Source organism: Lissotriton vulgaris, chromosome 4_1 (genome assembly GCF_964263255.1).
Source record: "Lissotriton vulgaris chromosome 4_1, aLisVul1.2, whole genome shotgun sequence".
Lineage (NCBI taxonomy): Eukaryota > Metazoa > Chordata > Amphibia > Caudata > Salamandridae > Lissotriton > Lissotriton vulgaris.
In genome coordinates, this window is record NC_141691.1 from 1,749,234,418 (window position 1) to 1,749,259,123 (window position 24,706).

Consider the following 24,706-nt stretch of genomic DNA (forward strand, 5'->3'; position numbering starts at 1 on the left):
CCGGGGAGTTCCCAGGTCGACCAGGTAGGTGACCTCTCCCTTTTTCTCCAGGATGGTGTAGGGCCCGGACCATTTGTCCTTGAGTGCTGCTGGGGCCACTGGCTCCAACACCCACACCTTCTGTCCGGGCTGGTAAACAGTCAAGACAGCCTTTTGGTCATGCCAAGTTTTTTGGAGTTCTTGGCTGGCCTTAAGGTTTTCGGATGCCTTTTCCATGTACTCAGCCATCCGCGAGCGGAGGCCAAGCACATAGTCCACTATGTTGGCTGCAGGCTTTTTGAGAGGTCTCTCCCATCCTTCCTTCACCAAACACAGGGGTCCCCTTACAGGATGCCCGTACAGAAGTTCAAAAGGGCTGTAGCCAACCCCCTTCTGCGGGACTTCTCTGTAGGCGAACAAGAGGCAGGGAATCAGGACGTCCCATCTACGCCGAAGCTTTTCCGGTAGTCCATGAATCATCCCTTTTAGGGTCCTGTTGAATCTCTCAACAAGCCCATTGCATTGTGGATGATAGGGTGTAGTGAACTTGTAGTTAACACCACATTCCTTCCACATAGCAGTTAAGTAGCTCGACATGAAGTTTGCACCTCTGTCGGAGACGACCTCCTTAGGGAAGCCCACTCTGGAGAATACTCCAACCAGGGCTCTTGCCACAACAGGTGCTGTAGTGGTCCTAAGGGGAATAGCTTCAGGATACCTGGTGGCATGATCCACTACCACCAGTATAAACTTGTGCCCTGAGGCTGTAGGTGGTTCCATGGGACCGACGATGTCGATCCCAACCCGTTCAAAGGGCACCCCCACCACAGGCATTGGTATAAGGGGGGCCTTTGTCGTGCCACCTGACTTACCACTGGCTTGGCAAGTGACCCAGGAGCGGCAAAACTCCTTGGTATCCTCGTTCATGTGAGGCCAGTGAAAGTGTGAGACAAGCCTGTCCCACGTTTTCGTCTGGCCTAAGTGACCTGCTAAGGGAATCTCGTGGGCCAAGGTAAGTAGGAAACCACGCTGAGACAAGGGTACAACCAGCCTCCTGGTCATGCCAGGCTTGGGGTCTCTTGACTCAGTGTACAGGAGTCCATCTTCCCAGTATACCTTGCGGGTACCTGTGGCGTTCCCAGCAGCCTCAGCAGCAGCCTGCTGTCTGAGGGGTTCAAGAGAAGGGCAGTCTAACTGGTCCTTCCCCAGGTCTTCCCTTGAGGGTCCCCCTGAACCCAAGAATTCAACTTGATCAAGTTCGAATTCCCTTGGCTCAGTTTCCCTCAATTCCTGTAGGTCAGCCTCCTCTGAGACTTGATCCTCGACCTGGGGCAAGGGGGAAGGCGCAGCCTTAACCCTACTGCTCTTTTTCTTGGGAGGTGTCTGGTCCGTTGTTCCAGGATCCAGCACCTGTTCAGTGGGGCATTTCCTGACCTGTGACCTAGTCACAGCGAACACATGTGCTGGCAAACCTAACATTTCCATGTGAGTCCGGTGCTCCACTTCTGACCATTGTGACGACTCCAAATCATTGCCCAACAAACAATCCACTGGGAGGTCTGGACTAACTACAACCTTCTTGTGGCCAGTTACCCCTCCCCAGGAGAAAGCTACAATTGCCATACTGTGATTGGTAGTGACATTGCTTGCATTGGTCACCAGGAATTCTGTACCTGGCATGATCTGTCCAGGGTCCACAAAGTTAGGCGTCACCATGGTGACGCTGGCACAAGTGTCCCTATAGGCCTGAGCCATCTTTCCATTTATGAAAGGCGTCTGTCGGTATTTGCCCAAAGTATTGGGGCTTACGTCAGGGGATACGTCTGCGTCCCCTGTACTGACAAGGACAGCCTGAGTGAGTGTGCCAACTAAGTTGTCACGCCCCTCAGAACCCAGGGTTAACCCTACTAAACCCTTGGGAGGTGCACTACCACTGCTGACTGTACTAGGGGGCACAGGTGCCTTAGGGGCTGCAGTGGCAGGAGTCTGCCCTCCTCCTTTCTTGGTGCACTCACTAAACCAGTGAGACTTACTTTTACAGTACTGGCACCATCTTTTGGATTGGCCTTCTTTCTTCTTTTGGGGAGCCTGACCCCCACCCTCTTTGGGTTGTTGGGGACCTGTCGAAGACTTCTGGTCATTTTGTTCCCCTTTAGAATCTTTACCCTTCTGGTCTGCTTTCTTCTGACCACCTTGATTCTGGCCCTGGTTCTGCTTAACTCTTGTACGAACCCATCTGTCTGCCTTCTTTCCCAATTCTTGGGGAGAGGTCAGATCCGAGTCGACAAGATGCTGATGCAACAACTGGTTCTGACAATTGTTTAAAATTTGTTCTCTCATCATCAAATTATACAATCCTTGATAATCAGTAACCTTACTGCCCAGCAACCAGCCCTCAAAAGCCTTAGTGGCACAATCGACGAAATCAGACCAATCTTGAGACTGCGTTTTCTGGGTATCCCTGAACAGCACCCTGTACTGCTCAGTGGTTAGGCCGAACCCTTCAACGAGTGTATTTTTCAAGATTTGGTAATTGTTAGCATCCTCCACCCTTGTGGTGAGGAGCTTGTCTCTTCCTTTTCCTTCAAAGGAGAGCCACAAGATAGCTGCCCACTGACTCTGGGGAACACCCTGCACAGTGCAGGCCCTCTCCAACGCAGTAATCCATTTGTGGATGTCATCCCCTTGTTTAAAGGGGGGCACTATCTTACCAAGGTGTTTCGTATCGAAACTCTTTTCCCTATTACTAGGTACATTGCTGCCACCAGTGGGGACTACCCCACTTAACTGTTGCTCTCTAGCAAAGGCAAGCCTTTCTTTGGCCAGGGCAAGTTCTTCCCTTTCGATCCTCAGATTAGCTGCCCTTTCCTTAGCTTCGTACACTCTCCTCTGAGGGGACGTCATCCCTCTCTGAGAAGAGTTGTGAGAGCCATTGGTTCGAAGGGATCCGCCAGAGTCTCTTGACAGAGATCGGGCTCGTCCATTCCCAATGTTAAGCTGACCTGATAGTGGCCCCAGGGGTCCCCCAGTACCGCTATCATGTTTGCTTAAGTTGGACCTGCTTAGTCTGACGACTTCTACCTGTCCCTTATCTGCCTCATCCCCAGAGAGATCCTCATCCTCATCCTCCTCCACATCCTCGTTCTCAGTTGCGAGGTGAATGAGGTCAGGATCGTCTCGGGTTCCCTCGAGGGGAGGCATGTCTCCTTCTGGATTAGAAGAGCTACGAAGTTTCTCAGCTCTCCTGGCATCATAAGTCTCCAAGAGACCAATCAGAAAGGACGTTGTGGGGTTAGACCCCTGCTGAATCTTCCTGGAGTGACACAGTCGTCTTAACTCCTTGAAGCTCAGCACAGTATATCCTGAAGGGATGACCTGTGGAGGGTCAACTGACACAAGGGGAGACCCAGAGTTTCCTCCTTTGTCCGACATACTGGTTCTAGTGTGGTGTAAGTGATGCACCTACCTACACTACGTGTTTACCTACTGTACCCTTGCTAAGAGTTGTAGCCAAGGTGTGCTAAGCCTTGAGGAGCTACAACAGCTGGTTCAGTAGAACTCAGAGTATTCGAAGCTTTTAGTTATATGTACTAACAGTACTTTGTGCGATCTTTCAACAAGATATTCTTAGGATACGTGTGGTAAAACAACAGCAAGCTCAAATCCCAACCGCTGCTCACCAATGTGAGAAGTTGGCCCGATATGCAACGTTCGCTATTCTAGCGACCGCTATGTATCGTTCCAACGACCCTTATGGTGTTTGGTTGTAAGTCAACCTATAGACCAGCTATCCTAGTAGCGTGGATACGAGCAGTCTAAGGCTAAAGACTCGAGAGGGCGTGTTAAGCCAGCTGTTTACCACACATGTACCCCTTGAACACCCAGTGAAAGGACACCACACAAGTGTTATGAAAATAAACAGTATATTTATTAAGAATCACAACAGCCCTGTACTCTTTATGAGGACAGGGTACTAAGCACAAACCAAATCTCTTTAGCAAATACTTCAAGTGCACAATTAGGAACAAGTGTCCGAGGACACGGAAAGATTAAGGTCTCGGGCGGACCCGATAAGGCAAGTCGGAAGCGAGGGACTCGGGACCCTAGAGTAAGGAGGCTATGCAGGCACCGAAATGCCGAGTTACCTAGCCACGAGGGCTGCGGCTGCACAAGTCTTACAGGCGTCGAGGTCTTCGCTGACGAGCCAGGAGCCGGAAGAAAAGGAGTTGCTGGCCGGCGACCAGTGCTGAATAGTTCGTAGAGATCCAAGCCTGGATCGGAGATTGAAGAAACCTGAAAGCAGAGGGGACCAAGTTCGTACTACTAGCCAGTAGTCAGAGGGTACCAAGAAGGCACCGGTTGGCCGTCACCTCGACCAGGTGAGTGGGCGACGCTAGGCTCTGCAGTCTCACGGACCAGGAGGCGTTGTCGGCGACCACGGTGGAGGTGCGAGCTGTCCCACGAAGGATGATGCTGTCGGCGTCGCTGGGCCCAGGATGGGGCAACAAGCCTTGGCAGTTCTCAGGGCCACGTGGTGGGCCTAAGAGGGCGTCTTGAGTGGACCAGGAGGGTCCGGGGTGCTTCTCGCAAAGATGGAAGCAAGGGCCAGTCTGGAGCAACCAGACCAGCAGTACGGATTCTCGGATGTCGTCACAGAAGGACACAAGCCAGCGGCTAGTGACCAGACAACGTGCTGAGCAGCGAGCAGAAGGGCCCCACGCAGATCGTGGAGATGCTGGGAGACTGCACTTCGGTGCTGGAGCGGCTCAGGGTCGGGGCTTCTCGGACCCCAGAGCACTCACCAGAGAGTTACCTCGATGGTCGTGCTGGTTTTTAAGAGCGTGCAGGTTCTGATGATGGCCGGTCCCTCGAGGTCTCGTCGCACCCACAGATCACAGCTGAGCTGATGACGTGGGTAGAGGTCAGAGGTGCCAGGGAAGCCGGTTCTCGTCGAGCTGGGCCGTCGGATTCCTTGAGGAAGGACTTACAGCAAACCGCAGAGTTCTTAGTTGGTGCCCGCTGATGCGGGGTGACTACTCCTTAGTCACAAGGGAGAAATCTTGAGAAGAGTCTTGAATGTCCTTTCGTAGAAAGTAGTTCTTGAATCAAAGATGATCTAATTTGGAAGGGTCCCCGCTCCGGTCTTTATTCTAAAGAAAGGGGTGGGTACATGACTAGGTCCTGCCCTAAGGGTGGGACCAGGAAGGGGGGTAGTTACACCCCTCTCCCCTGCCGGACTTTCCCCAGGCCAGGGCTGTCGCCCCTGGAACTGGTTCTAACCGGCAGATGCGTAGTGAGCACCGGGGTGCCACTCCGCAGTCACCTTCTCGCCAAAGCCCTACCTACCCAGAATACACAAACCCTGTCTGGGACGGTGCGAACAGCGCCCTCGACAGGAAACCCTTTGTCCAAGTGCTCCTCGCTGGAAGGACTCCCAGCAGCAGGAGGTCAGACTCGTGTCTGTGGTGGCAGCACCCATTTTGTGGAGCTGAGGCTTCAGTTAACTTTAACCGGGGTTCACAGTTACGTACATGTCGTGTCCCTCTAGAAGGGTGGGATGCTAACCTCATCGCCAGAATTGGTGAGAGGGCAGCACCCCGATTCGTATGACACCTTACTCGACATGCCTTGATAACGCGACACCGGAGTTACCGATATGGTACGCGTTATCATGGAACAGCTATTGGGGCTTGATTCCGCAAGCTGCAACCGGGCTCGGCTCGGGCCTGAACCTAGCTCACACGAGCCCACGCACTCTGCCTTCAGGATTGTTAAGGCCTGCCATAGGAGTGACTGATAGGAACTCGGGTGTCCATTGTATGGTTAGATATAGAGCTACTATACCTACAGCGAAGGGTGGTTACACGGCTTCGCCCCAGCTGTCGTGCAGCCAGTTGTGTCAAATTTAGGAGGCCAGCCAGGGGTGGCATAATACATGCTTCAGCCCCTGGCGGCCCTGGGTACACCTATGCCCTGCGTTACGGGGTCTGATAAGGTGGCCCAGTACCAATTGGTAAATGCACCTAGGGTACATTTCGTAATTTAGAAAGAGAACAGCCAGGCTGTGGGTCTGATTAGCAGGCCCACAGCCAGAGAAAGTCGTAAACCAGTGAAACAAAAGCAAAAAAATCTGGGTGATCATAGGATTGCAGACCCTACTCTCCTACACTGAGCAGCTCCAGCACCGAAGTTCAGCCCTCCAACATCCACCAGATCTGCGTGGGGCCCTTCTGCTTTTTGCCGCTCACCGCGTTGTCTGGCTACTAGCCCGCTGGCTTGTGGCCTTCCCGACGACGACCGACGACATCAACACTGCTGGTCTGGTTGCTCCAGACTGGCCCTAGCTCCCTTCCAAAAGAGGAGCACCCCGGACCCTCCTGGTCCACTCCAGACGCCATTTTGAGTCCACCACGTGGGCTTGAATTTGCCAAGACTTGTTGCCCCAATCCTGGGTCCAGCGACGTCGACAGCAGCAACCATCGTGGGACAGCTCGCACCTCCATCCTGGTCGCCGACAACGCCTCCTGGTCCGTTAGACTGTAGAGCCCAGCGTCGCCCACTCACCTGGTCGAGGTGACTCCATTCGGTGCCATCCTGGTGCCCATCTAATCACTGGCTAGTGATTCAGAACTTGGTTCCCTCTGCTTACAGGTGTCCTCCATCTTCGATCCAGGCTTGGATCACTTCGAACTTCTTCACTGGTCGCCTGCCAGCAACTTCTTCTTTCAGGCTCCATAGACTGCAACGAGGATTCCCAACGTCTTTCCAGACCTATGCATCCGCAGCTCCTGGGCTAGGTAACTTCGGCATTTCGGTGCCCCAGCATAGCCTCACTATCCAAGGGTCCAGATCCTTTTTCGTTTCAGCTCTACCTAGTTGGATTCGTCCGATATCACTAACTTTGTAAAATTCTAGCATCCATAGACTTTGTCCCGCATCCCGCGTGAGAGTGCACACTCTGCACCCGAGTCCCCTAGGCCTCCTGCTAGTAATCTGAAGGTTCAGTAGTCCAGTCCTAGCGATTCCAAAGCCTATTAGTCCAGTACTTACCTGGTAGTAATTTCGCATTCCACTTTTGTAGTATATGGTTTTTCGTGCCCCTCGGGCATTTGTGTAAATTGTGCAACTTAAAGTATTTTCGTAAGAGTTTTGTTGTGTGCTTAGTACCCTGTCCTCATAAAGAGTCCAGGGCTGTTGTGATCTAAATAAATACACTGTTTATTTTCATAGCACTTGTGTGGTGTCCTTTCACTTGGTGTTCAAGGGGTATATGTGATGGTATAACAGCTGGCTTAATACGCCCTCTAGAGTTTAGCCCGAAGACTGCTCGTATCCATGCTACTAGGATAGCTGGTCTATAAGGTTGACTTACAACCAATCATCAATAAGGGTTGTTTGGACTGATACAAAGTGCTCACTAGAATAGTGAACATTATATATCAGGCCAACTTCTCACATCGCCCGCAACTCTAGAAGGTTGATGTGAAGCAACCTTTCCTCTGGAGACCAAAGACCCTTGACCTCCAGATCCCCCAGATGAGCACCCCACCCTAGAGTGGATGCATCCGTTATCACCGTGGCCACCGATGGTGGAAGCTGAAAGGGCTTTCCTTGTGACAGATTGCCTTCCACGCCCCACCAAGACAGATCCGCTGCAGTTTCTCTGGAGATCTTCACTGACTCCCTGAGATCTCCGTTGTGCTGATACCACTGCCTGCGGAGGCACCACTGGAGTGCCCTCATGTGCCAGTGTGCATGGTTGACCAACAGAATGCAAGAAGCCATCAGACCGAGCAGGCGAAGGACCTTCAGGACTGGAACAACCGCTCCATCGTAGAACAAAGGAATCATTTCCTGAATGTCGCGAATACTTTGAGGCGGAGGGAATGCACGACATACAGTAGTGTCCAGTACCGCACCTATGAACAGGTTGCGCTGGGAGGGCACCAGGTGAGATTTGGGCACGTTTATCGAAAAACCTAATCTGTACAACAGCTGAGATGTCTCTTGCAGGTGATGAAGCACCTTCTCGGGCGACTCCGCTTTGATCAGCCAGTCGTCCAGATAGGGGAACACAGGAATTCCCGACCTCCTGAGATGCGCAGCCATCACCGCCATCACCTTGGTGAAAACTCGAGGCGCAGTAGTAAGTCCAAACGGAAGGACCGCAAACTGGTAGTGTTGCGATCCCAACGTAAAACGGAGATACTTCCTGTGCGACTTCAGGATTGGGATGTGAAAATACGCATCCTGCAAGTCGATTGACACCATCCAGTCTTCTTCCAACAGCGCTTGAAGAACCTGCGCAAGAGTGAGCATTTTGAACTTCTCCTGTTTGAGGTAGAGATTCAAAATCCTGAGGTCCAAGATTGGTCGTAACCTGCCATCCTTCTTGGGGATCAGGAAATATCGGGAGTAGCACCCCTGACCCCTCTCCTGCTCCGGGACCACCTCTATCGCGCCTTTTCTGAACAGAACCAGGACTTCTTCCTGCAGACGAAGCAGGTGGTCCTCCGAACAATAACCCTGGCAAGAAGGGTAATTGGGAGGGAACTCCTGGAAAGGAAGTGCATACCCATTTTCTACGAGATTGAGAACCCAAAGATCTGATGTAACCGATTCCCAATTTCGTAGAAAATGAGTAAGCCGACCCCCTACCGGACCCACATGATCCAGAATGGCGGATCTAGGGCTGCTTTGCTGTTGAGGGAGGGGGTTGATTATTAGAGGAAGAGGAGGAGGAGGAGGCCTGGCGTCCACAAGCACGACCCCTTTGTTTCCCTCTGTATGTCTTATACAGAGGGTTCTGTCGCTGCTGCTGCTGCTGCTGCTGCTGACCTTGGTTATAGGAACGAAAAGTGGATCTGCCAAATCCCCTAAACTTCCTAGTTGCAGAACCCCTTGTCTGAAGGCCCAAAGAACTCGCCGTCGCCCGGCTGTCCTTGAATCTCTCCAGGGCCACATCCGCTTTCTTACCAAAGAGGCCTGTCCCATCAAATGGCAAGTTCAACAAGGTAGACTGTACATCAGTAGAAAAATCAGAAGACTTAAGCCATGCAGCTCTTCTGGTTGCAACAGTAGGACCCATAATCCTGGCAACAGAGTCGACCGTGTCCATGCCACTCTGTATTACCATACGGGCTGCAGCCTGAGTATCGGAGACCACTTCATTAAAGTTCGTCCTATCATCCTCTGGAAGTTTAGATGAGTGTTGTTTCACAGAGTCCATCAATGCATGAACATATCTCCCCAACAGGCAAGTAGCATTAGTAGATTTTAAAGCCATGCTACCCGAGGAGAAAATCTTTTTCGCAGACTGGTCCAATTTTTTAGAGTCCTTGTCTGCCGGCACCTGAGGGAATGAACCTGCAGACCTGTTGGAACAAGCGGCCTGCACCACCAGACTCTCCGGAGAAGGATGTGAAGAAAGAAATTCTAATCTAGCCTGTGGCCGAGTGCCTGGAACTGTGAGATCCAGAACAATTCTGTGACCTTGAGAGGCGCACCGGCATCACTCATAGCAGGTGCCCATGCCCTAATTGAGTCACATATAGGAGTAATGGCGGTGTTCCATGTTTTCTGAATCACTACTATGATCCGTGTCAAGGAGTATGTTGACTACTGACCGCTCCTATGACAAGTTGCGCTGTTCCATGCACCTACATTCCATTTGTATTTCAAGTGAGTGGATGTGCAATGAGTGTGTGACAAGAGTATGGTACCTAGGACTGTGTGTGATGAGAGTCTGAATACTGGGACAGTTGGGATTCATTTTAGATGCCTCTGGTTTAGCTTGGCACAAGATGGTGGGCGGATGCAGCTTACCCAGACAGTGGAAGTGTACTGACTGTTTTACTGTGGCTAGGCACTAAAGTGAGGTAGAATGGAGTCAGGGCTCTCCTTATAAATTTATTGAGGACTTGTTAGCAAATGGCTGCTGATTTAACTTCTTTAATTATTTATTTTAATGCATGAACAAAGAAAGAATAAAGTATAACGATTTTGCACTGTATTTTGGGATACATGTGCATTCTAATTTAGACAGCTTAGTAAGCAAACACTGATTATGATCATCCTGTTTAAATGTCAAATGGCTGTGAATGTGAGTGGTGCTGAATAATATTATTGATCTCGGAGTACAGAAATAATATAATTTTAAGACACAGCCTCTCTCTCCGAGGCCGACGAAGTAGTTGGCAACTTAGTGCCGGAAGAGTCCCCCAATGAGTGTATCATATCTATCCAGGCCACTATGTTTTCCGCAGCCCTCTCATCTTTTTTAACAACCTCATGTGAGATTCCTGACCTAAGGCTCACTCTCTCAGGAATTTTCTCACATGTTTTCAGTGGGACCCTAGGGAATTAGCCCTGTTCCTGAATTTCATCTTCCCATTGGCGCCTGAATTTTAATAGTATGTTTTCTATCTGACTTAAAGGCCTTATGTAATAAAGGTATTTGTCAACACCATGAGCTTAATTCTAGTATTGACTTGAGAATGTGCATGCAATTGAGCACATTAGGGAAATCTCTCCAGATCTCTTGCTATTCTGGCAAATAAGGCGAACTGTAGAAATTGTCCAGGTTGAACGCCACAGGGTTCCAATGCCTCGGAAAAGGAAATAAATGTTTCCCTGGGGTACAGATTTCCCAGGGTGAGGTATCCCTCATCCATCCAATAGTTTCAGGTGATAATGTTGTAGGACCCACATATCCAAGTCCCTTGAGAACTGGGTTCTCCTGAGGATTCTCTTAACTGCAGTTTACCAGGCTATTCTCCAGAGGATTCTCTTTAACTGCAGTTTACCAGGCTCGTCTTATCTGCCTTACAATATAAAGGTATCGAAACAGTAAGTTCCCTCCCCTCTCCAGTAGCTCTAAAAGAGACTTCCCTTGAGGGATCAACTCAACAGTCTGTTCGCCTATACACAATTTTGCAGCATGCTGTAGACGAGCTGTAATATAATATAGTTCTAATTCTGGTAAACAAACTACTCTGACCTCCTGATCCAACTTAGGCAACTCTACTACTCTTTCCAGCCCATGCTGGGGATACCTTGAGACAGTTCCGCAAATATGAAGGTTGAGATTGGTGAGGTGGAGCTTTATACTGTACAAAAGCAGCAAGGAAGAAACACCAATTTAGCTATGGAAATTCTACCCGTGGTGGAAGACTATTCCAAAAGTGAACCTAATACCTTAGCCGTTGAATCACCCTGCCCATGTTGTATATGTAATGCTTGTCGAGGTCGTGAGTGACCATGATTCCCCGGGTACCTAAAGACCTCCCTTTCTCAGCACAGGCCCAACTCTAAGACATTCTCCAGTAGCACATTCATTAAGCCCCCCAGTGGAAATATTATACACTTACTAGAGTTTGTTTTTTGTCCTGAAAAAGCTCCAAATATTTCAATCTCAGTAGAATTAACAGAATGCATGCTGATGACAAGCAAAGGGCTGCTGACCACTTCTTCCTGAGCACTGCCATTTGGTGGATGGTAGGCGCGAGGAATGGGACTTCAGCTTCTATAGTTCAAGGTGAGGACATGTCTAGACGAGGTGGGGCCTTTTGTCATTGTGCCCTTGTTTTGAATGCTCCTGCTTGGAGCCAATATCACTGCTATTTGCTGTGATGTGAGCGTCATCACCTTTCACTCAGGCTGTGTCTCAGGAACACCTAGAATATTACATTTGAAAGAGAACCACCTCAAACCAGGTCTGCCCACTGGACAGGTGATCCACATCCTGGTATGGAAAATGTATATAAAAGTGGGATTTAAAACACCACATTTTTCTCTTCTTCATATATTTCTGTTCTTCATGACCAATGAAAGGAGCCCCCCGGAGAGTACTCGAAGTACTGTTGTGTGATCAGAGGTGTAGGGACATCACCTGAAGTCTTCATTTTCTATTAGCGGAGGAGCTGAGGGTTTGCTTAGAGCCTAGAAGACTGCCTGTCTGCTGAGAGTGAAGGATTCTACCTAACCCATGCAGGAAGAGAAACTATTGAGGAGGAGAGGTCAAGCATATTACTGACATAGGGACTAGAGAAAGAGACCGAGCAACTGCAAGGGAGCAAAGTCAGAAGTGGCCTGTGTGTGCAAGGATCATCCAGTCTCCCTAAATGGTTCCGCTTGTAAACCGCATCAAACCTTCTGAAAAATCCAGTCCTAAGTGTAATCGTCAGTCTCCGTAATAGAGAGATAGGTGCTGCTGCCGATGTTAGAAGCCAAGCGATGTGTTAACACTAAAATGAGCACACTGGTCAGCCCAGAGACCTCAACTCAACATGTGCGTAGTGAATTAGCCTAAAGTTGGGACCTTGAGGGAGAGGTGGATTCCTCCCTCACTTGGTTTTTATATCTGAACACTTTTTTTTATATTGAATACCTTGGAACTGTTTCGCGGGGACAGATATGGCAAACTTTGGTTTGGCTTTTACTGATAATCATCACGCATCTATACTATCAGTACCTTCCCTCTTGCCCGATACACCGCTGGGTGACGCGACTTCGGCTCGGGACGAGTTGGAAAAATTATCTACACTCAGGAAACGTCAAATTAGGATATCGCTCCAAGGAGCGTTAATGACTGAGTACCTCAGAGCAGGAGCCGCACCAGCTAGCCTATTGGTTCGTTTGGAACCCAAAATCTTTTTGGAGGATAAGGGGTTCCGGGAGGACTGGAACTACATAGCTAATAAGTGCGCCCGGGACTGGCTTATCCTCATTATCAAGACAGCCAAGAGGCTAAGCGAGGAACTCCTCAAAGAGATTTTAGCACTTAATACCATCAAAACTGATACCACTATTATAGACACCAAGGAACAACTAGCTAAAATCCAAAGTGATCTAGGAGAGTACCAAACCTATATGGTCAACCAAAAAATCAAAGGGTTAAAACGAAACCTAGAAAGGTTTAGCCATGAGTGGGTCTTCCCCTACATAGAAGACCACTATTACCAACAACCATCTGAACAAGGCACAGCACCACAACACTCTAGGGCAGGGCGGTGTCAGGGCAAAAGGACACCATACAACTGGGCCTTTGACAACACGAACAGTGAGGATGAGGAACGTTCAGCCCCACAGCCGTTGGGCAACACCCGAGTCAGGTTTAACCCACAAGAAAATACAGATCAAGACTTGGGGGCATTATTCCATACTTTTTTAGGTCAACACCCTACAGATTAAAGAGGGGCAAATCACAGAGGCAGGGGCAGGGGACAAGCACGTCAGAACCTCAACTCGACATGGCAGATGTATTCACCCAGAATCACTCGCAGTCAGGCCGAACTCCAATGTAGACCCCTGTACCAACATTGTGGTCAATTTGTCCAACTATTCCCTGACACAGGATGAGAACCGTGTCCTTAATAAGGCACTGGGATACTTTCCTACGCCCAAACATGACAGTTTTCTATTCAGGGGGGGTTTAATGGCCTGATGAGGAAAATTAAAATCAGAAAATCCTTCAAAGGAAAGGAAGCAGAACCTCCATCAATGTATGCATCCAATTTACGTCGTCCTTCCCATTTCTGCCCTCTTAACCATCAAGTGGGTCCTGAAGTGTCTGTGTTTGAACAGAAAGTTCTTAAGGACGTTATGGACCTTGAGCAGACACATAAGACTACACCACACAGCAATATGAGTAAGGCGGATTGGTTGGCGGTCAAGTCTTTGCAGAACAACACCTCTATCACCATCAAACCGGCCGACAAGGGCGGGGCGGTGGTGGTGGTGAACACTACAGACTATGAGGCTGAAATCACCAGGCTGTTAGAAGTCAGACATCACTATAGACCTCTAGCAGGGGACCCCACTAAAGAACTTCAGAACATTATAGCTACCATGGTCTCTGAAGCCAGAGAGAAAAAATGGCTAACCTCTAAGGAGGCAGAGTATTTGATCAACCCTACCCCGAGGGTTCCGGCATTCTACATCGTGCCGAAAATCCATAAAGCCCAGCGTCCACCACCTGGGCGCCCGATAGTATCTGGCATCCAATCAATATTAGAACCCTTGTCACAATTTTCGTACTTCTTTCTCAGAGAATGTGTTGTTTCCACAATTATCTTATGTACAGGACACCACAGACATTCTGAGGCATCTAGACTCCGTGGTTTATGATCCAGCACAACAATTTTTAGTGACTATTGACATCGAGTCACTATACAAGAACATCCTACAGGAGGCAACGCTGGTGGCAGCAGCACGCTCCCTGGGGGACTGTGAGTGGTTCTACGACACTTAGCAGACTTTTGTGCTGCAAGGCACTGAAATTGCACTCACGCGCAATTTCTTTGCATACAAAGACCAATTGTACCCCCAGACGTCTGGGACTTCAATGGGGGCAACTTTTGCCGACTGGTACCTACCCGTCCTTGCCTAGAGGTGAAAGAATCAGGCATCCCCACAGGACATTTTCCATGTGGCGGGTGCACAGTTTGTGCACTGACCACACAGACCAAAACAGTTATGTAGTCAAATGGTAGAATATGGCATCTGAATAGGTTCAGTAACTGTAACACTAATAACGTAATTTACAGGCTCACGTGTCCGTGTGACAAGCACTATATTGGCCTCACTACGAGGAAGATTAAGATCAGAATCCAAGAGCACCTAAGTACCCTTAAATCAGGTAAATTGACAACGAAATTGGTGCAGCACTTTATTACACAAAAACACCAACCCAGGGACCTGCGGTAGGTAGTTATGGAAAAACTGCTGGGGGACCAATATAACATGGAAAACAGATTGCTGAGGAAAGAAGCACCCTGGATTTATCAGGAAGGGGCAGATCAGACAGGACTGAATGACCTTATAGAGTGGAACAAAATATCATCATTATAGCTGTGTCCATGCCCAGAGGAGGTGTTTGATAAAATACATTTTATATGCATCTTTAACTATATCCAGGCAGGTTAACACCAGATAAACACTAGTACATGCCATGACCCCATGGACTAGTAGTGCATCATTTAGGGCCTACATGTCAGAGTAGGGAGGCACTCCGGGAGGATGGAGTTAATCAGGGAGTGATTATGGGTAGAAAGGCTGTTATACCACTGAAACTCACTCATTGGTACCTTCCTCTTGTGGAACATCCCCTACTATATAGGGACCTCCAAGATCAGAAGGACCTATAAAACCGTTCAATATTGCTAGGATACATCCATTCCTTGCATATGATGATTGCACGTCCCATTCTACTTATATAAGCGCCACAATAGTCGCGCTCAAATACTATATATCTAAAAAAAGAAAATATTGGATAAACGCATCGTCATAGTGCGTTTATAGCTCCAAATATACTGTGCACGCACACGGTTATTATGTTGCCACAGGGCTTTCCACTCCGTTCTAATATGGACCCCATGTTGATATCTGCCATGCTCCCTCCTTTCGCGTAAACTTGTTATGCAACCCACAGCGGAGATCGGAAGAAGGCGGCGTGCCGAAATATTACACATTTAAAAATCTTTATTGGTTAAACGCATTGTTACATTGCGTGTATAGCTCCAAATATACTGGGCACTTACACAGTTATTATGGTGCTACAGGGCTCATCTACCCCGTTCCAATATGGCCCCCATGTTGGTATCCGCCACGCCCCTATTTAACGCGAAAAGGAAACCGGAAGCGGGTGGGGGACGCCAAAAACAATGAGGAACCAGGGCGGCTTTAAAAACACAACGCGGTAACCTGTATGAACACGGGTGCGAGCGGAGGCCACACACCTTTTCAAACCGGTATGGAGGATCGAGCTAGGTGGGTCAGGACGAGCAGGAGAGCAGTATGTGTGGGGTGGGAGACATTGTTTGTGTGCTCCCGTAACCACGTGTATTGCCATGGGGCTTTTAAAATAGGCATTGGAAATAATAGCAGTCTTAGACCCGTCTAGTTTGGAAAGCTCAATAAAAGAGAGACGGCTAATATTACTGATACCGATAAGTAATACAACAGCGGCAAGACAAAAGTTAATGCTCTTATGTCTTTTTATGTTATAGACTGACCCAAGGCAGCATACCGGGACCTGTAACGAATCTATAGAGACCCGTGGGTTTTTAGTTTCTTCTACAGGAGCGCTGGTATACACATGAACGACAGCCACCTGGTAAATATTGAGAAGGGAACATATATCAAGCTGTACCCTGGTTTCTAATTGAAGTAGGTTCAAGATGTGTGTGTTAACTACGTGGTATGTTTTATATGTCACTACAGGTACAATAAACGGAGAAACAAGGTGCAGAGAACTCGCTGACCCTAACCCTGATGAAGTTGCCGGTAAATTGAGCATGGCAATGAAACATGCTGGTTTTTAACAGAGCAGGCACACAGCATGCAATAAAAATAGTATAGCCAGTGTAGCCTAGCTCCTTTTAATTGGCAGGTTTACCAAATCGCTAGGTTGGAGTTTGGTAACTCCATAGAGTCACTCATACACAGCACTTTTTTTGGTTATTGTTCAGTCTGCACTTTTTCTTTCTTTTTTGACCCACTTTAAGATGGCCACGGCAGAGATGCGTTGTTTATGTTGAGTCCGCTCTTTGTGTCGCTCTCCTCATCGTATGGAAATGTGACTGGACGCTTAACGCGTCACGCGCTATGCACCCTTCATCTCTTCCACCTGATCCGTGCACCCTAATTACTTTAAATAGCTGTGCCATTGCACGGCAATTACCTGCTCCCTTTCCGCTGAGAGAGGACGTCGCCACACGGCCCCTACAGAACCCGAGGATTCAGGTAACGCTCTATCAGCAAACGAGCTAGTGATTGCGTTTTTTGAACTAGTTCCTGTTAGCTTATCCCTAAACTTTGCATTACTTCTCACTGATCTAGGCCCCCCCGTATCCTTCCCCTATGGGAATTGGTTTGCGCTCGACCCACTACAGGATCCGACCATCGCACCGGACGCTCACAAGACCCCTACCTGCCGATAGTGTGCTCTAACACGCTTCCCCGAGCGATAGCATGCACCTCAATACGATTTTACACCTAGCTACCCTGCTGTGTTTGGATACATGTTAGAATACCTGTTCATCTTTCTACACCGACAGGGTCACCTACCAATTCTTAGCTCTATGACCCGGGAACGAACTTGATCTGGATGGGAAACCTGCCCTGGCTCATGTTACTGCCCTTGATGAAACACTTCTCTCTTGCCACGTCTGGGAACCCGGAGTTGCCCCAGTGGAATCCCTGTTCTCGTCTAAACTGCAGTATTTAGGTAAATCTGCATACATCTGGTGCCTGCTTTTACCCCCCTGCATCCTTTTTGTACGACTAAATTCCTGTCTTACCCGGAATTTGATCTCCTCCAATTTCTTTTCTTTAGGTGCAGTAACCCCCCATCACTCTAACCGGTTCCTTTCGTGCCCGAGATTCCCTCTATGTAGCCTATACCTTTCAAGGGGAGCTTAAATACAACGACCTACCAGGTAACTTTGCTCGGATCATCCCTGCCCTCCCTCCCTTTCCCTTCCCTATTCATCCCTTAAAATCCTACTTCCCCTCCGTGTTTTCCGTGTGTAGGTTGCCCAGACGCCTTTAAGCCTTTACTTTAGCACTCTTCAATGGTGTCTGAACCCTGTTGTGCCTCTTCTTATAGGAACATCCGGGGCTTGTAGTGCAGTGAACCTCTTAACGCTCCGAATTCCTATTCCTGAACTCCAGGAACTTATCTTGACTTTGCAGAAGTACAGAAAAGCCGCATTCTTCATCCATAAAGAGCTCACCATCTCCCTCCCCCCTGTCTATCCCGTGCTGGAATCTGATGCTAGGATTATCTACTTCTTAAACATCTGCTCTCCTAAGACGCTCTTTAAAGTTAGGTGACAATAGTAGAAATTGAAAACTGCTCCTCTGTTGCTGCTATCACCTACATAAAAACCTTTTCTGAATTGTCCTGATGCTACCCCTCAGTATTAAAGTTAGGAATTGTTTTGTATAAATGGATTGTACGTTTGTAGAAACACTGGTTCCTTGCTTTATTGGTATATATCTTTCTGTCCCTGGAGTCCTTCCTGCCCTGGAAGGAACCTGATAAGTCGAGTGACTTCGTGGTCAGAGTCTAAAACACGCACTTGGAATTAGCTTAAACATGAGCATGATTTTGGAAAAAAATACTTTTTTATACGTATCTGTATTGCTTTTAGTTATACTAATTATGAGCAATGCACTCTAGAAGTTTTGAATGCATATATCAGATGTATAATAATGTATATAACTTAAATATAATTACTTCCTTTTCCATTCACAGTGTGTTTGTCCCCACCCATTGGTCCTCTTCGCCCTGATGAAGGTGCAGCCTAAATAGGCTTCGCATCGAAACGCGCGTTGGCGTGACCTACATGGATGGCCTCCAATGTAGCTGTTATCAATTCAACTTATCCTGTTTGGCCTCCATGTTGCTAATTTAGTCCTAGCAGTTTCAAAAACCATCCCCTGTAGGCTATCATGTACCTCCATCATTGTTTGTGTGTGACTGTATTATTATAGTGAGTGAGCTTATGAGTGAGTGTATGCTTTAGTGAATGACTGTGGTAGTGTGTGGGACTCGAATAAATGTTGTGCTTCTGTGAAGCCCTATTGTAAATTATTGTTGCCCATTTTTGTTTCTTACTCAATACATGTATTTAGATATGAATTCGTTTTTTATTAATAAATCAACTCTATTTTCCATAAAATGGTGTATTCTATTCGTGTGATGTATTGTTGACTCTGATACGATTTACTGTGTCACCACCCCCGTACCACTAGGATCCCCTTTTTGGGACCTATTAATTAATATTGGCAGGGTCTTTCTGTTCTATTCAGCTGCACTTTTTCTTTCTGTCTCCTTTATTCACAGTTGGCAGATGCTGATGATGAGATCGTGAGGCCACAGGCGAGTACCAGTCTGTGTTTCCTCCCTTGGTATTACTCACGTGAGGCACTGCCAACTTTCTCCACACATTTTTTCTTGTTTCTTCAATCTAGCTCTCCTTTCGCTGTAAAGATTGTTTCATTTGAGGAGAGTGAGTTGTAGTCACCACAGTACCACAAGTATTTTTAATCCGAAATAGTGATTTTGAGTACACTTTAGTGGAAGGGCAAATCATCCCACTGCATGTGATACCCTAAAGAAGGTATCAGCTTGAATAATAGTATGGTGGATGTATGTCCTCACACACAGCAGGGGCAGGTCTCTTGTTGTTGCAATAGTATTGAGTGGGGGGCGACCTATTGTTTATCCCCTTTTCCTCCCCCTGGGGCTCCTATTTGTTTAGAGGACCTCAACTCAACAGCCAAAGTCATCGGCAAGGTTAGCCCAGAAATTGCACCTGATGAACAGTAGCCCTTCTGCACCCAGATTAGAGAGATTGCAACTGTTGAAGGTGAGAGCTGCTGCAGGGAGCTGCCATAATGAAATCCTCCATGTCTTCTATTCCAAGCAAATTCCAAGCGAGGCAACCGACCAACCCCCAACAGCTGAGAAGCTGCTGCAACTTATCCTTCCTTCCTGCACCTACCCCAATTGATTCTCCCAGATACAGGTAGGACTTGAGACCTGTGTGAGGGACTGAGTAGCAGATCTTGGTCTGTAGCGCAAATACATTTTTACCAATAACCACAAGAAGTGAAAAATGAACTGACCTGTTGGGCGGCAATAAGCCTTGTGCCTAACCTCTGACCTATGCCAGATTATATATAAGCGACAATATCCTAACTGGCATTATTTGAAGACAATTAAACAGGATATCTGTACAGTATTATCCAGAAAAGAGCAAGGAGACTCAATTTGATTTTCGTATGTGCTCAAAGCATCATTTATATCAACATTTCAAAAAAATCATTTAGGACAATTGTAATTACAGTTAGTGTCAGCACTGCAATTAATTAATAGCAAATGACAGCCCAAAATTGTACAAGGTGCACGAGTGCAAAGGTGAGTGGCACTACGGCGACGCAAGTGACAGTAAGAGCAGCGTGGTCGGCGCAAAGTGTGATGTGAATAATTATATACAGTGCGTAAAAACAGACTTGTAATCGAACAATTCAGTTTTCATTTTCTGAGAACCACTGAGTGAAGGGCACCTAGAATCTCGCTGGGGAGTCGACGGCGTTTCGATCCGTAATACTTTGGATCATCATCAGGACTGAGGGGCTGAAGGCAGTGCGTCTGGCGACTGTAAGAAGATATGGAGAAGTACCACGGGTCAAGGATCTGTGTTAATATCTCGGGGTATCAAGGTACAGGGAGCGGGGCGCGGGGGGCTGTAAGGTCCGAGATTACATCTTCGGTTCAGTGAATGCCGGGGATGCTGAAGGAAGAGGGCACTGTTGAGTTATCAGCACACTGCATCTGTACAGCATTTACATTTAATGTGAAACTGACATTGATATAAAGTCAAATGGTTTCCAATGTTGGAAAAATATTGTGAGGGTGATTCTTTAAAATTTGAATCCTATCACTAACTTGAAGTAACAATTCATGCCAGATTCTTCAATGAAGACAGACAACATTTGGATGTTTTAAGGAGCTAGTCAGATTTGGGAGGTCATCCAAGAGAAAGAAGTGGTATGGGCTGTTGCCATTAATGAAGTAGCTTTTTGTTCAGAAACGCTTTGAATGCTTCCTCCCAATAAAGAGGGAGTGTATTCCATGGTACTTCTGTTTTTTTATCCAGAAGAGAGTTCTGGTTCTATCTTTGTTCCTGGTGTTGCATTTGCTGCAGTTTGGAGAAGGGATCAAACAGTCTCAATCTGCACCGTCTTTTACTAAATCCTGAATTCAATATTACTCAAGCTTCATAGGATTGCTTCTTATGAATCCCCACAAACACCTACTTCTTGCTTCTACTACTCTCTTTGCAAGGAATACGCCCTTTCCCAGACATCCTCTGTCAGCTCCATGAGTATATCGCTCCTGCTTCTGAAACCTGTCTCCTGTCAGTCCTGTATTCACTATGCCTTAATGGTGTTCTATCTGCAGAGTGGTTGAATGGATAGGTTTCATGGTTTATATAGTCCTACTAATACAGATGGAAAAGACTGCATATACATGGGTTTGCTAAATGCACCATATAGTGGGCATTGGTTATAGGTTCCATAAAAGGTTTTTATATTAATGCTTTTCAAACAACTTGCTCATAATTTGGGTTATTTATTGCCTGTTTTAAATAGTTCCCAGTAAGTAAACCTTAGTCTATAAGACACACCGTAATAGGAAATAAACAGAAAAGATACACTTAACCACACTTACCTTGTAAACACCCATCTTCTTCTTTTGCGTTTGGAACATGACATCTTCAGCAACATCCTTCATGTGAGCCTGGAAGCAAAACAAGGTAAATGACTTGCACACTCCGATATATACCGATTCCTATATACCATGTACAGTTTTGTAGGTATTCCTTAGTAATTTGCAATATTTTATTGTGGGATACTTGTAGTATATTTATGTTCTATTCTCTACAAAACAAATATGATTACATGCCGTTAAAATAATAATGATTAAGGCCCTCATTCTCTAACAATTTGCACACCTAAGGATAACTTACCTGGGCAAAAGGTGGCACCTCCACTTGGACATCCTTGATTCTGATTCACAAAATCACGTTCTGGGAATAGTTCCATGCTGAGATTGCACATATCACTATGGAAAGACCTCAAGTTGTGTGCACACTTGTCTGAATTTGTGAGACAAATGGTTCAGGAAAAATATTTTCCTATAGGAGTGTTACATAATTGGGCGATGCAAACTTGATGAACTCTCTCAAAGTCGAAACTTTGTGGGTATTTTCAAACATTAGTAATGACCTACACACTTCGCACTTAGTAGTATAGTATTCCACAGTTATAGAGCGCACTGCAACCCCACGGGCATCCTGGCGCTAAGACACAGTAAAGTTGTAATGATCCGCAAATGATGACTGCCGATTATCCTCTGGGGAAAAACCAGGTCTTAACTTTCCTCCGAAACAACAACAGCTCCTGTGTTTGCCTCAGTTCCAAACGGAGGCTGTACCACAGGCGAGCAGCTGCCACTCCAAATGCTCTCCCACCCATAGTGGTTCGCTTGAACCTCGGGATGGTTGCCAGGCTAGCTGCTGAGGATCGCAAGTTGCATACAGGGCCATACCAACCAAACATACCCTGAAGTGGCTTGGGCCCGGCACCGTGAAGAGCCCTGAAGGCAATACACAGTCACTTGAACAGTATCCTTTGGCTCACCGGGAGCCAATGTAGCTCAGCTAATGCATGGGAAGTTGATGAACCTTGTGATACGCGCCTTTTGCTGGGTCGACAGATTTTGGTGCCGAATGTAGGAGAGTAGGGTCTGCAATCCTATGGTCACCCCAGATTTTTGCTTTTTGCTTCACTGGTTTACGACTTTCCCTGGCTGTGGGCCTGCTAATCAGACCCACAGCCTAGCTGTTCTCTCTCTAAATTAACATCCATGTACTTTAGGTGCATTTACCAATTGGTATTGGGTCACTCTTGTAAGTCCTTGTACAGTGTACCATAGGTACCCAGGGCATAAGTGCACCCAAGGCCTACCAGGAGCTGCAGCATGTATTGTGCCACCCCTGGCTGGCCATCTAAACAGACACAACTGGCTGGTAACACAGCTGGGGCAAGGTGGTGTAATCACCCTTTGCTTTAGATATAGTATACCTATATCTAACCCTAAAATGGACACATATACTCCTATAAGTCACTCCTATGGCAGGCCTTAACAATCCTGGAGGCAGAGTGCTTGGAATTATGTGAGATGGTGCTCTAGCATGAGCTGAGCCTGTCTGCAGCTTTCGGAACCAAGGCCCAGATGTAGGTAATAGCAAATTACCGAATGGTAAATACCGAATTTTACCGATTCGGTATTTACTATTCGGTAATTGCTATGTAGGTAAAATATTCGGTAAAAATACCGAATCGGTAAGATTCGGTAATTACCGTTTCGGTAATTACGGAATCTGTATTTGCCAATGATTCCTATGGACCTTGAAGCCCACAGGATTCCATAGCAAATACAGATTCGGTAATTACCCAATCTGTAAATTTGCCGATTTTACAAGGGGGACAGGGTGTCACTTTGACACCCTGTTTCACCCCTATTTCTGGCTTGTGTGCCATGTGACACACAGACATGCCCTTACACTGGAATTCGGTATTTTCCATGGAATAGTATTCCATGGTAAATAACGATTCGGTAAGGGCCTGTGACACGGATTACAGTGCCACCTACATATGAATTTACAGAATCGGTATATTTACCGATTCGGTATTTTACCGATTTTGTAAATTTACCGAATCCGTAAATATACTGATTTTGTAAATATGAGGCCCCCTACATGTCAAATCCCAAATACCGGTCGGTAACGGCTGAAATCGGCCGTTACCGACCGGTATTTGGCAACCTACATCTGGCCCTTAGTCCTTTAGCTGTTTCCATGATAACGCTATACCATATACTCTTAAGTGCATTATAATCCTCGCGGTTATTGCTAACTTTGGCATAGCATTATCAAAACATGTCGAGTAAGGTGTCATACGAATTGGAATACTACCCCCTCGCCAAATCTGGCGACGGGGGTAGCATTCCACCCTTTTAGATGGACACAACATATATGTAACTGAGAACCCCGGTTAAAGTTAACTCGAGCCTCAGCATCACAAAATGGATGCTGCCACCACAGACACGAGTCTGACCTCCTGCTGCTGGGAGTCCTTCCAGCAAGGGAGGCCTGGACAAAGGGTTTCCTGCCTTGGGAGGTGCTAGCACCACCCCAGACAGGATTTTGTGTATTGAGGTAGGACAGGCTGAACGGAATGAAACATGCCTGGGGCACACAAGGTGTCCCTGTGCATACCCCGGTTCAAACCAGTTGCTCGGGCACTCCAGCCCCAGCTCTGGTGCGAAACCGGACAAAGGATAGGTGGTGTAACCCCCCCCCCTTCCTGGTCCCACCCATAGGAAGGACCTAGTCACAGTACAGCCCCCTTTAGGAGAATAAAGGTAGGAGCTGGTCCCATTCCAAATGAGATTAATCCTGATTTGAAACTACAAAGAAACAACTCTGGACTTCGACGTTCTGCTCCACAGAAGAGTGATAAATTTTCCTTGTGGCCAAGGAGTGACCACCCTGCACAAGCAGGCACCCTCAAGCGTCCTAGCGGTTCACTTTGTCGTCCTTCGCGGTGGAACCAGACTTCAGAGCCCGACGAGACCCGGACTTCCAGACCTCTCCGACCTCTACCTACATCTGCAGCACAGCTGAGATCCGTGGGTGCGACGAGACACGTGGGACCGGCCATCTTAGAGAAACTGCACTTCGCTTCCAGCACGACTTCAGAGGCATCCTCGAGAAAGTGCTTTGGGGATTGAGAAGCCCCAGCCCCGAGCAGCTCCTGCGCAGAAGACCAGCCCTCCAGCATCCATGAGATCTGGGTGGGGCCCTTTTGCTTGATTGCTGCTCAACGCGTTGTCTGGTCACTTGCCGGCTGGCTAGTGGCCTCCTAGACCGCTGGTCTGGTTGCTCCAGACTGGCCCTTGCTTCCTTCCAAAAGAGAAGCACCCCGGACCCTCCTGGTCCGCACCAGACGCCATCTCCACTCACCGCGTGGGTTGCCTTTGCCAAGGCCTGTTGACTCCGAATCCGGATCCAACACCGCCGACAGCAAGAGCCTGCGTGGGACAGCTCGTGCCTCCATCCTGGTCGTCGAAGACACCTGTTGGTCCATG

At 47.6% G+C, this 24,706-nt stretch overlaps 1 protein-coding gene across 1 annotated transcript in view; it reads right to left on the reverse strand.

The window, feature by feature from the left end:
• Positions 1-24,706, reverse strand: part of RGS22 (regulator of G protein signaling 22) — a 1,820,811-nt gene that overhangs the window by 341,064 nt on the left and 1,455,041 nt on the right. Inside the window, exon 20 of the mRNA XM_086966055.1 lies at positions 21,224-21,292. Within this exon, the coding sequence (XP_086822181.1) occupies positions 21,224-21,292 (69 nt within the window). The remainder of the gene's footprint in view (positions 1-21,223; positions 21,293-24,706) is intronic.